The 13441-nt window shown below is 40.7% G+C and overlaps 1 protein-coding gene across 43 annotated transcripts in view; it reads right to left on the bottom strand.

Moving 5' to 3' along the window:
• Positions 1-507: 507 nt before the first annotated feature.
• FAM13A (family with sequence similarity 13 member A) overlaps positions 508-13441 on the bottom strand; it is a 447586-nt gene continuing 434652 nt past the window's right edge. For 42 of the 43 annotated variants that reach the window (XM_086406445.1, XM_086406444.1, XM_086406422.1 and 39 more), the window contains 3 exons: positions 8048-8244; positions 7435-7536; positions 508-5077 (listed from right to left, as the gene is read on the bottom strand). In XM_086406445.1, coding sequence (XP_086262571.1) covers positions 4951-5077; positions 7435-7536; positions 8048-8244 — 426 coding nt within the window. In that variant the 3' untranslated portion in view covers positions 508-4950. The remainder of the gene's footprint in view (positions 5078-7434; positions 7537-8047; positions 8245-13441) is intronic. The other variant, XM_086406458.1, reaches the window with a different exon arrangement.

The following is a 13441-nucleotide window of genomic DNA, read 5'->3' on the forward strand; positions in this document are numbered from 1 at the left end:
TTTAGTATGTTTTGAATGTGTACTTGAGTCACTTAGAGCGTCTATAACACGTGCAGCCTAAGGATACCTGCAGGCCTAACCTCCACCGACCGCCAGCTACTCACCTCACACAACTGCAATATGCCTTTTCTCCCATGTCACCGTTTCCTGCCTCTTTGGCTTCAGAGTAGTGAATGGCTCCTGTATTTACCTGTGATGGCCTCCTAGACTTTGGAGATATACTTACATGATTTTTTTTAAGTGCCTTTCTTTCTGCATCCCTTCAGCCCCCCTCCCGTGGATTTGAAAGGCAGTTGAGCAGAGCACAAGCCCATTTTCCTCCTGACCATCACGGCATGGCTCGCTTGTGCCCAGTTTGCTTCACCTTCTGGTGCCTCCCATGGAGACAGAACAATGAATCTTAATCTTCAGTGGGCTTCTGAGGCGCTCAAGGGAGCAGCTTGATTCCTTTCTGAAGGGAAAGGTCACACCCCACAGGACGGTTCGCTGTCAAAAAATTCGGAACTCTCACAATTAAAAATATTTTATTTATGTTTATACAAAATACAGTCATGTACTTTAAAAATGTACATAACATCTTTTCATTCAGTTTACATTTTAAAAAAGGAACAACGGTAATTTCAAAGACTTTCTGCTTACATGTCATGTAAACATTGTTCTGGGCCCATGTTATTTACTAAAATTGTATCCACTCGTGGAGATTTTCATGATCATATAGATGCTTTCAGACTGAGAGTCAGATCTGCCAAACTGATTTCTTGACCTGCGCATGTGATCAGATTGGCTGGATTCCAGGCCAAATGAGATCCTCTAGAGACATAAGTGCAGTTTCATAGCAATATGAAGTTGTAGATGTACACATTTCATTTTGATACATATCTGTGTGGACCTGTTAATTGACCCCGGCGTATCCACATACTTCTGTTATGAAGGATCATGGGGGAGGAGCATATATGCCCCCAAGGGCAGTGACCTCTACTCAGGAAAGTCACTAATGCCCCAGTGCAGTGGCTGACATGTAGAACACCCATCTTTGGGGCTTGCCGAGTCAGCCACCCTGTGAAGAAGTGCCAGGATGCACAAGTTCAGTACCTACAGATTTGAAAATATGTTTAGCCTATGTTTTGACAAAAGGTACTCTTCAGTAGAATTTGAGGATCATGTGGGGAAAAAAATATAAAGGAAGGGAATTAATCAAAGGAAAAGAAAGCACATTCTGGTTTCTGCTAAACCCATGGGTTTCTGAGGAAACTACTTCAGCGTTTTAGTCTAGTTTTGTCCCAACCTATTGGTTTAACCAAATGGATATTATGAAAGAATATCACAGAGGTGTTGGTCTTGGTGCAGAAACCAGCTCTCTTCTCAAAAGAAAAATCCTCGGGAAGCAATATTCAGGAATACTTGTCTTGAGATCAAAGCCAATTTAGACTACAATCAGATTTTCACAAAGCAGTTAAGCATTTATGGCATTCAGCTATAAATATACCACCAAAGATAATAAAGTATAAATGCTTAAAAAATATACCCTTAGGAGAGATGGTATCTTCATAATCAGGTTAAGAGCTCTTAAAAAATTAATCAACGAACTTTAAATTTTGATCTTTCTTGTAAACCTATGATCAGTTCAGGAAGGAGGGTCCAATTATGCCTACTGAGAACTAGGCAGCTCCTGAAAGAATAAACTTAATTGGCACTACAGCTGCCCTTCAATTCTGATAATAGACCTTAATAGTCACTTTAAGAGGAATTCTAAGCTCAACCACATTAATAGATGCCCAGCCCTCAGGGCTCCAAGATGGCTGGCCACAGTCCATGTTTATGATACAAGCACAGCCCTGAAGCATTTGTCCTGGGCTAGAAATGCCACACCTGGGAGCAGGCACACCCTGCCTCAGACTCTTCTGCCACATGTAAGTGTTGCGTCAGGATGAGACAAAACACAAATCACACTGATATTACAAACAGAGGCACTGCTCATCCCTGCCTTGCCACTGAATAATAATCATTGGACTTCAAACGGGCAACCAAAGCAAAGAAATCTAATTATTAGCTCACAATGAATTACAGCTAACAAGTTAAAAAAAAAAAAATTCTCCAGTTTGAAATGTGATTTGGTCTTTCAGAGAAATTTGACCTGAATCAGAGATTAGTGAGCTGGTGCAGACTTTCTTGTACTGGCATGAAACAAATTCTGCCTGTTGTGAAACACTTCACAGCAGGCCATTATCCTAAACCTTGCACATACCTGTCAAAAAGTAAGATCAACCTCAATGCTTCAAAGAGGAAATGCAGTGATGATACCATAGCCCATATAAACATCTGTTTCAAGGTTTACGCGAGACTAAAACAATAAAAGCAAATGCTTGGAAAATTATAAGTCTCTGCTATCTCTAATTCTTATAATCGTACTATTAAGTTTATTCGTGCTTTATTTTTACTTATCCTTGTTATTAAATAACCCTTGACATTTATTTTGTTGGCATGTGTTAGTAAATACACATATGCATTCCCGAGAGAGCAAAGGAAAAACTGTGGTCCAGTGTACTCTGTATGAAGCCAATTAAGACTCTGCCTCTAGGGCCTTGAGACTCTAGGCTGCAGAAATGGTTGCTGTGGAAACAAATTTGCCCCAGCACTTCTGGCAGAGCCAGAACCTATTGACTAACGTGTCTTCAGCTAGAATCTAGTGAAAACAGGACTCCCCTCCCGTAATTTGGGCACCATTCTAGGAAGTGTATTATAAACTACAAAGGAAAAGACGACATTGCATACGCGATTTATTTTACTATAACTTGGTGTATACTTTTATTCAATCATACAAATTTCAAAGGGGATTCCTGACTAAATCTTTTACTTATTTACCTTTGGCAGAAACAACAGATTGCAAAACATTTCGTAACTTCTCATTTATATAGCCTTCTCTCTTTGAAAGTGTTGTAGCATATTAGTATTTTCAAAACAATACTTAGACAGATGTGCTTTGAAAGTTAACTGGTAATGATGTGATTTATATTATAGCTTATTTGAGAGAGTAATTACTTAAAAAGGACAAACTAGACATGTATTTCTTTAAAAAATACAATTTTTGGTCATGTGAATGATTCATGTTCAGATTTCAAAAATAGAAAACATCCTAAAGTGCATCATTTCATTTATAATATAACTCCTTGAAACTACAGCAATCTGCAGTGTAAACAGTAGAGCAGAGAATACCAAACGAACTACATTGTAGGATTACGTACCGTCTTTAAGTGTGTGGATTAAACCAGGGTGCTTTCAACATACAGCTCGTGCTTCTAGAAGATGAAAGAGCAAACTTAAAGCTATTTCCCCCTACTCCTAACTTGAACAATTTTTAACCAACAGAGAGCCACTACCTCAAAATGGAAAATGCTGCTACAAACCTGATCTGACCAGTTTCTCAAGAACCCACTTTGGAAAGTGACAACTGATCAGGAAGACTTTTCTCCGTTATTATTATTAAAGAAAACAGAATGGTACCCTTTGCTGTCTTGTTCACCCTGCACCATTATCTTCAAAAGGCAGAGCTGCTGAAACACCTTCTCTTGGCAACCAGTGGCTGGTGGGCAGATACTGTGCTCAGCCTCCCAGAGCACAGAGGTGGGCTAGGGTATACAGGCAGAACCAGAACTCATTTTCCTTAGTGCAGACACAGAAGGTCAAAAAGTACTAACCAATCACCAGATAACATCAGCACACTGAGGTGATGGATGATTTGCTGTCTTAAATTCCCTGGTCCCTCCAAAATGTCTAATACAGATAGCTCTGCAACACCATCTTTGAAGAAACTATCATTTTAACTGGCCACACACCATTATTTTCTCTTTATACAGGATCTTCAAAACAGTGTGATTTAGGTTCTGCCTTGGGCTGTGCTCTGAGGGCTACACTTGTCCTTCAGTTAGAGAAGACTTTTAGTGCAGGTTTACTTAAAAAAAAAAATTAAACTCTGGTAAGTACACAGAAGGCTTAAAATACAGGCTCTTTCTCTCTCATGATCCTCTACACTTAACCTAGGAATTAAGCAAGACCCTTTTGTCTAGCTAGAGCCAAAACCAAACCAAATAGACCAGTGGCCTTCCCCTTGCTTAAGTGTTCGATCATAAATTCTGAAGCTGATAAGTGTAGTCAACATTCAGGAAAAAATTCTCTTCACTGCTGCCTAACTGAAACACCAGCACGGATATTAGCTACTTCTCTATCCCATCTGTCCTCTGCTGATGGTCCAGCCCTAGTCAGGGATCAGTTCTCTGTCATCTGAGGACATCTCGAAGAAACACAACATCAGATAGAGGGCTGCACTGCTCTCCCAGGCAGGTGCAGCTTCCATCTACCCCAGAGCTGAAGGAGAAGCAATTCACACAAGTGGGGAAAGGCGTGGCTCCGTGGAAAGGTCACAAGAATGGCCGAGGCAGCAAACAGGGCTCCGATGCAGGCTCCCACTGGATGGGATCCACAGAGAACACGAATGTGCGCAGCAAGTTCGCTCTCCAGAGTGAAGTCCTGAGCTTGTTATTGTCACAGTTAGACAGAGGATGCTGTTGCTCAGTTATCCCAGAAGAACAGTGTACATCCTCTGTAGACGAGTGTGTCTTCATGTAGTGATTCACCGCTGCCAGTGTCAGCAAGCTTCCACTGCAGCGTATGTGTGTGTCTGTGTGCACACAGGTATGCAGAGATCTTGATATTCCCTTGCAAAATTTTGGCATGGGGGTAGGTGGCCTCCTTCCACCTAGATGGTTTCCAAGGCAGGCAATGGAAACGGCTGACCCCCAGGGCCTGCAGGCAGGAGGGCGCAGGTCCAGCTCCAAGGCTGCCTTCCAGTTTCTGCCCAGCTGCTATTTACCAGGAGAGGTGGGGGGGAGGGGAGGGAGGGGGGACATTCCCCCTGCGTTCCCCCCACCCCCTTGCTCGGATGGGGCTGACTCCTCACATGGACTTGGAATCAGTGTCTCTCTTGCTGATGAGCACCTCCAAGAGCCTCAGTTTTGCCTTAATGTGCTTATACTCGTTGTATTCTTCAGCCATTGGAGTGCGGTCTTCCTTCTGGACATTTCTAATGGAAACAAAGAGAAAAGGGGCTAATGATCAGGCAGTGTCTCTCCTAGAGGATACTGTTCATTGGGTGAGTTATCATCATGTGGAAATTTGCAGTTTATCGCCCCACAGAATCAGCGTTGCCAAGCATCATTGGTATCAAGACTGGAGCTGTGTTTAGACAAGCAGTGAGAGACAGTGTCCGCAAATGGCACCATGCAACTGAGTTTTAGAGTTACTCCGGCATCTTGAAGAAAGACAGGATGGACTAAGAAATGTAGAAACTCTCTCTGTTATGGCTACATGTAAATTCACACCAAGAGTCTCCATATACTGAAAGCCTTTATTTATACTTAATGCTTTCTCATTTTTATATACTTCACCTAATGAACCACTCAATTTCTAATTAGCAATTGGTATACTCAATTTACAGGGTTTAAAAAAATAGTTAATACTCCTACTTATTATAAAAATCAGCCTTGGAATTCAGCAATTGGATCAGAGAACACTAATAAGCCTTTAAAGTTTACTGAGTAATTTTCTATGTGTACGTTTATATGCACAAGGACTATAATCGAGAGCTGATTACAGGGTGCGCGCTGTGCTCGTGAATCTGGATCTAATATTAATACAACCCGCAGGAGGACCTGAAGAAGCGCTGCTGTTCCCACATCCTCAGCCACTGTGGTGCTGCTCTGCTTCTCATCTCACTTGGAAATGTACACGTCAAACATTCAAACACCAGGCTTCCTTTCCTTCTTATTCAAGAGCAAAAAATGGGAAACGGGGATAGCTTGGGGTTCATTTAATTTTGCTCAGTGAACTGATTTTATTTCTGTTCTGCCTGCTCAAGGAAGGATCCTGTATGACTCCAAGAAGAGGGCAGGGAAGGGAAGGGGGTGTGTGACCCCAACCCCAGACGTGCCCTTTGAGAGGCTTCATTCGTGTCAGATATGAATCACACCCTGAAATCTGAAGTCCCTGACGGTTCTAAACTTGTATGATAGTTATTGATTCCCATCAATTCTATTTTCTTAAAACATGTGCAAGTTACATAATTATAGGATGTCTGTGCATAACACGATTATAAATATATGGGAAAAAATAAAACATACAAACCAAAAATACGCTTGGAAAGAAGACTGGAATGAAACAAATCAAAATGTTAATCCTTTGGTTTGTCTTTGGTGTTAGAATATTATTTTGGGACTTTCCCAATGGCTCAGTGGGTAAAGAATTTGCCTGCAATGCGACAGGAGACACAGGAGACATAGGTTTGATCCCTGGGTTGGGACGATCCCCTGGAGAAGAAAATGGCAACCCACTCCAGTATTCCTGACTGGGAAATCCCATAGACAGAGAGGAGCTGCAAAGAGTGAAATTGCAAAAAATGACTGAGCAATATGGCATGCATGCATGCATTATTATTTTGAATATTATTTATTTTATCTACGTTTTTAAAAATATCCTACAATTCACGGAAAAAGAAAAGCAGATATTTAGGTATAAAAATTCATTGAAAAGTCATTATAGGACAGATCCAAGTCAGAAATCCTAAAATAAATTTATACAATAATGAAAATCAACAGAAATATACTAAATTTTAAATGTTAATTTTTATGGTATTTTTATTTTCCAATTCTTTTGAGAATTATGAAAGGGGACTTAAAGAGAAACTGTATTTATACTGTTTAAATAATTTGGATTAAAATAAAACATTTTAAAATGATAAACTCAGCTCCAGTGTAAGAGAAGGAAACCTATTCTCTGTTCTACCCTGTCTTCTGCTGTGACCTGAGTAGCACATTCTGCGTGTGGTCACTTGCAAACACAGAAGACTATTCCGCAGCATAAGGCTCTATGACGACGATAACATTATGTCTTAAAACTCACTGGTACCCTATCAATCAGGCCGCCTTCCTGCTTCTGGTGTATTTCTCATGACTTGACAACTTTGCTTTTAAAATGAGCTTAAAAACCAGCAAGATCTAGAGTACCCCTTTTCCTTATTCCTCCTTCAAGTTTATTAAGGTTAAAAAAACAACACCAGAAATCAAAACCAGTGCTGTTCACTAGAAACTTAGCTTTACGCTGCTCCTCTTAGATTAGAATTTGATGTGACAGGTTAGTTTTAGAAACATCAGCTGAATCTGTATCAGTCTTGGATGTTCGCCAAGGAGCATTTCCTCCTGAAGGACCACACACACCTCACCATGTCACAGTAAACCTCGAAGGAGCCCTGGGCACACAGCCAAGGGCCAGGATACAGGATGCAGGGAGGGTGGCTCTCAGGTGGGAGGCTTTGCACAGATGTGACAGAGAAAAAAGAGGGCTGCATGTGAGGAGGAGGAGGGGAAGAAAGATACATGCGCTGACCTTCCATTCTGTCTGAAAAAATTGTCTTCAAAATCACGAAGTTTCTTTCGAATCCTTTTCTTTTCTTCTCTCATTTCCTGAAGGTGTTCCAAGAGTTCTGGTCTAAGAGGGGCAGAAAAAGTTCAAGAAAATTGAGTTAAATCTGAATTGTTAAGAAATATTGTGATTGTGCAACGAGATAGGGGTTGTAGAGAATGGGAAAAGCGTATAAATGCAGGAACTGTCGAGGGAGCAGAAATGGAGGCCAAAGCTTCTGCTACTTGTAAATTCTTCAAGCATGTGAAATCCCAGGGCACTCTGTTATGTTTTGCTTTGGAAGAAAGAAATGTCATCTGTACTCAGTGTATTAAATGGTGAGCTGTGACACACAGAGACAGGTCCCTTAAAAGAGGCCTTCCCCTTGTTTAAGCAAGATCTCAGATGCTCCCTCAGACAACATGGGATGAAGCTTCTAAAAACACTGAGCCAGGAGTTAAAACAAACTCTGTTTTATCCATAGAGATACATCCTAGGCAAGTCATTTGTGTTTTGCCATTAAGTACAAAGGGTAAAACAGTATTTCAGAAAATTATTTTCATCATGACATTCTAATAACACCACCAAAGCAACATACATGGAAGCAGCATGGAGATTTGAAAGTCCGGTGTCCTGGCTGCATTTTGACGGTATTTTATCATCCATTGGGGAAATAAAACCATCAGCGTCATCTTCAAATTGGTCCAGAAAGCAACGCGCGCTGAAATCAGTTTTCAGGGTGACCATGAAGTCTGGCTTCGTGTAGTTATCGTCTTCTGAACCCTCCTCTTCTTCCTGGAGATACACAGCAACCCTAATAAAAATCTGGTTACTTTTTTAGGCCCTCTTTCATTACTAGTATCATCTCATAGTCATTTAATTATCCAGATCCCATACAGTTTCTTCTACATATCTATGTTTAGCAACACGTATGCACATGATGGATATGTTATTGAATATCTATATACACACAGAAATTAAGACAAACACTAAACACAGCTTCTCAATAGGGGGGAAAAACTATCAAAAATTAGTATACAGTACAATTAACAGTTGTCAAGGCCGAGGGTAGGAAGGAAAAAAATCATCAGAATTTATACCCAAAAGCAAACGAAGCAAATGAATCTAAAAATTCTCAGCATTGTGACAATACATAATAAAATTCACCACCAGAAATCCGTGCTTTAAAGATTTCACTACTTATGTGTCTCAGAATTATTTTTATTAAGCTATGAAGAATTTCAGAGATTCAACAATGCATCCTTTCTATATAAAAGGTGAGGTTATGAAGTATTTGTGGTTGCTTGATAAAATTTTAGGAAACTTTTGAGAAGATCAAAATATTTATCTTTCCATTACTGGACTCATGAAACATTTCTTTTTCAAAGAATTTCTAAGGGCCACAGCTGTATTTTTCAGCATCCAAGACTCTAAGAAAAATGTGATATTCTCTACCTTGATAAAAATGTGGTTAGAAAAATAATGAGGTCAAACGACAATATGTTGGTGTCAATTTGAAGCTACGTGAATCTAAGAAATGATGTCAGAGTCTGAAAGAAAGCTCTTAAAGGAAATAATTCACTGTCAAAATGTACAGTCAGACCAGAAAAGAGTATCTTAAGAAATTAAAAAATTGGTTAGGCATTCAGCTACATGAACAACAGGGTCACAACATCAGTTGTTAGGTAAACCGAGTGGCTTCAGGAGGAGCCACTGCTCATGGCAAAGTACACGATTCAAACTGTGTGTGCTGATTCTCTTATCACAGAGTTTGGTACGTTTATGGTGGTGCCTCTGAAATCATGTGAATGAATAAACAAACAGGCAAAAGAAAAGGACTATCACACAGCTACAATGAAACTACTGTTATGAAGACACGAAGGTAAAGTTGGAAAAAACTAGGTGGCCTTCCTAGATTCTTTCTGCTGTCACTTCGGATCTTCAGTCTCTTTTCTTGATCCATGGAAGTAAGAGCTTCATTATTAGTTTCTCAAAATGAAAATCGTTTTAAAATTTAAAGGGTAAAAGTGGCTTTTCCATCAACAGTCGAGAAGTTTCTCTTTTTTTGTAAGGAAGTGGCAGGTCCCATCTGCATTGTTTTATAACAGTTGAGACAATCGCGCGGGGCACCTGGCCTGTGGGCAGCGCCACCGGCCTCTTCCCGCCCTTCCCTGGTTGGGGGGAACCCGGGGGGGTCTGGGATCTTTCACTGCTGTCGCCGAACTCGGCCAATGTCTGCCTGTATTAGGTGTTCAATAAATGCCTGTTATTTCAGTAATTCAGCTTTAAATGAGAAATACAAATTTCTATTAAGAGTATATTAGGGAATTCCTTGGCAGTCCAGTGGTTAAGATTTTACCTTCCAATGCAGAGGGTGCGGGTTCGATCCCTGGTCAGGGAGTGAAGGTCCCACACCCCTTGTGGCCAAGAAACCAAAACATACTTAAAAAAAAAAAAAAAACCAGAAACAATATTGTAACAAATTCAATAAAAACTTTAAAAATGGTCCACATTAAAAAAAAGTCTTTTAAACAAAGAGTATACAAAAGCCCGTGTGTGTGTGTGTGTGTGTGTGTGTGTGTGTGTGTGTGTTATGTGCGTTAGTCGCTCAGTCGTGTCTGACTCTTTGCGACCCTACAGACTGTAGCCCACCAGGCTTCTCTGTCCATGGGATTCTCCAGGCACAAATACTGGAGTGGATTGACATTCCCTTCTCCAGAGGAACTTCCCAACCCAGGGATCGAACCCTGGTTGGCACTGCCCGAGACAGATAAGAAATGAAGTCAGGGGTCCAAGCTTTACCAATCAGATCCCAAGGTCTTGAGAGAACTCAACAAACGGAAACTACACCCTGCACAGAAGGGAGAATCAACGTTTTCGGAGACAAAGCTACACAAAGCTGTTCTCAGTAAGCTGTGGAAAACACAGGACAAAAGAAACAGCAAAACACATCTTCAGATTATAAGACCATCAGGTTGCTGTGGATACTGAGTAGATTCTAGAAGGTATCAACATCTAGATAACACATGAGCAACTGAAAAACAATCAGTGCTCAACAGTGACTAACACTGGTTTCTTGAACACAAATCAGGAAAGCTAGCCATTTTCCCTTTTTTGATAGGATTGGCAGGATATCTGGATTTCAGTAAAGAATGAGGGACAATGACTGTGAAAGGAAAGCTGACTGTGAACATTTATGCAGAGTGTCGCTGCAATGTTGACGTAAATCTGCAGGGAAGCCTCAAGCCAGGAGGCTGTACTTGACCCAGCCTTTTCAGTATTTGTCAACCACTTGGATACGGCACCAAATATAGTCACTAAATGTGTAGATGACACAGTGGGTAAGTGTGTTAGAACATAAAACCTGCTGCTGCTGCTAAGTCGCTTCAGTCGTGTCCGACTCTGTGCGACCCCATAGACTGCAGCCCACCAGGCTCCACCGACCCTGGGATTCTCCAGGCAAGAACACTGGAGTGGGTTGCCATTTCCTTCTCCAATGCATGAAGGTGAAGAGTGAAAGTGAAGTCGTTCAGTCGTGTCCGACTCTTTGCGGCCTCATGGACTGTAGCCTGCCAGGCTCCTCTGTCCATGGGATTTCCCAGGAGAGAATACTGGAGTGGGTTGCCATTTCCTTCTCCAATATAAAACCTAGACGTAATCTATTTCATAAGTCTGGGATAGAAGAATGAAAAGTAAGAAGTTGGAAAACTTCAAGGTCCTATAATTAGATTACAAAATAAAAAATCTGGACACATGGACACTAAGTAATCCTTGGAAAAGGAGATGGGACCACAGGCCATGGCTTTCAACTGGGAGCAGGTTTGCCCCCTCTGGGACCTTTGGCAAAGTCTGGAGGCATTGCTGGTTGTTATACTGGAGGGGGGAGGCCAGATCCCCCACAACCGTGAGTTATCTGGGACAAATGTTTATAGTACTGAGGTTGAGACACCCTGCCCTAGAAAGACTAAGATGAACTCATGCATGCTGACAGTCACGTAGGCATAGACCTGGAGAACTGAAGAGCCTTAGTCATCTAGATCGAGGTCAGGGTTAGTCCTTGGTCCACTGTCCTGCTAAACCACTGGAATAATATTCAGTTCTGGGTATCCGTTTTTAAGAGGGATACAGATAGACTGGTGTGTGTGTGTAGAGAGCAGAGCTATAGGACTGGGAAGGTCTGGAGCCCAGGTCACACGAGAAAGAGTAAGAACCTGGAGGAAGAGTGTTCACAGGGTGTTGCTGGGAGTGAGCAGGGCCAGTGGCTACAAATATGGAAGTGCTCTCAGGAAGAAGCTGTAAGCTTAGTCCACATTGCTCTGGAGGTCAAACTAAGCCCCTAAGCAGAAAGTCACACAATAATAATGATTTTCATTAATTATGACATTTTATAGTTATTAAACGTATACATTCTAAAATTACACATTGTATAATTACTATATTGTTTTTGAGCATTTAAAAAAATGGTAGTTATAAAAACTACTTAGTTTTTAGCTATTTTACACACAGCTGGTGTCTTCCCATAAACATTTAAAACCAGGGACAGTTTTCAAACAGTTTAGATAAATCTCTGCACATACAAACACCAAATCCTAAAATGTATCAGAACTGCTGAGAATTAATACAATCCAAATTCATGCTGATAAACATGGCCAACTGGGACAAAATGAACTGAAGGACAACACGATTTTCAAGAACAATGTAATCATTTCACAATTATCGGAAATTGTGACCATCATGAGGGCCAGTAGAAGAGCCATGGCCAAAACATAGTTGTGAAAAAAATAAACCGAGCTCAGGGACAAGATTTGGAAGGACATCCTCTTTTAAAAAGAGCTTAATTCATTTATCTACCATTTGTTTCATGAGATAATTATTAAGTGTCATATTTTGGATGTGTTAAAGAACACATTTTTATCTAGGAACAGTTTAGCTCAAGCTTCTAAGAGCAATATGCTGGTTTTCACACACACAATCACCCCCATTTCCTCAATTATGGTGATTTAATTCTTGTGTGAAACGATCAGCTAGACAAAATTTGTCTTATTTCATTAACATCAAGTCTTATTGTGAGAAAATGGCTCTAATTTTGAAGATACAATGGAGCAAATCTGCCTAAATTTCACATTTACAGAATTTTTTATAAACAAGTTCTGTTGAAGAGAATACGGATAGGGAGCACAATCATTGTCTAACACCTTAAAGTGAGGGCTATGAGGTAGTTAAGCTCCCTGAGAGGTAAAAAAGAACAGAGTAAAGAGAAGGGACGGCTTTGTAGCTTCTGGCTCCCTACCTCAAATACAGCGGAAGAACCGGGCAAGAAAATGGAGTGGTTCTTACGGGAACAAGGCCCCCACATTTTGAAATAATTATTTCTAAGTTCATTAAATAAATGACACCCCAGGATTGAGGCTGCCACAGAAATACGACAAAAGTGAAACTCGTAAAACTCACTTCTCCTTGGAGTTTTACTCCCCCTTCTGACTTACCTGCTAAAAAAACAATCACTGATTTTTAAAAAAATCTTTGTCTTTTCATCTCTAGAGCCCTGTGTATGGCAGTCAGTGTGTTCAATTGTCTAGAAACAAAAATACGAAAGAGGTTGATTCTAGTCCGGGCCAGTTAGGTCTCTACAACTGTCTGGACACAGAGGGTACCCCCATTCGAGCAAAAAGTAGCCACTGAAGACAAGGTTTATCTGCATACAATCTTTGATTACTGCTGGGGAAAAGATCAGAGAGTATGTTCTAGTCGACTGCTTGTCACAAGCCTACATTCACAGATCAAGAACAGATTATGAAATTAGCACCAAGGGCGAAATGTGCCAGGGGGAAGGCAAGAGGAAGGAGGAGAGTGGGTAAAACTATACCCGCAAATCTGTCAAAGAAAAGTAAGGTTTTTGTCTATAAAATCATTATTTTTTATCACATGCTACATATATTGCCTCTGTTAATTTTTTTTTTCTATAAACTCAGTAAATGAGATATTTTTTTTA

The sequence above is a fragment of the Bos grunniens genome, chromosome 6 (assembly GCF_055505025.1).
Source record: "Bos grunniens cultivar Pamir isolate PY7600 chromosome 6, Bosgru_T2T1.0, whole genome shotgun sequence".
NCBI classification, from domain to species: domain Eukaryota; kingdom Metazoa; phylum Chordata; class Mammalia; order Artiodactyla; family Bovidae; genus Bos; species Bos grunniens.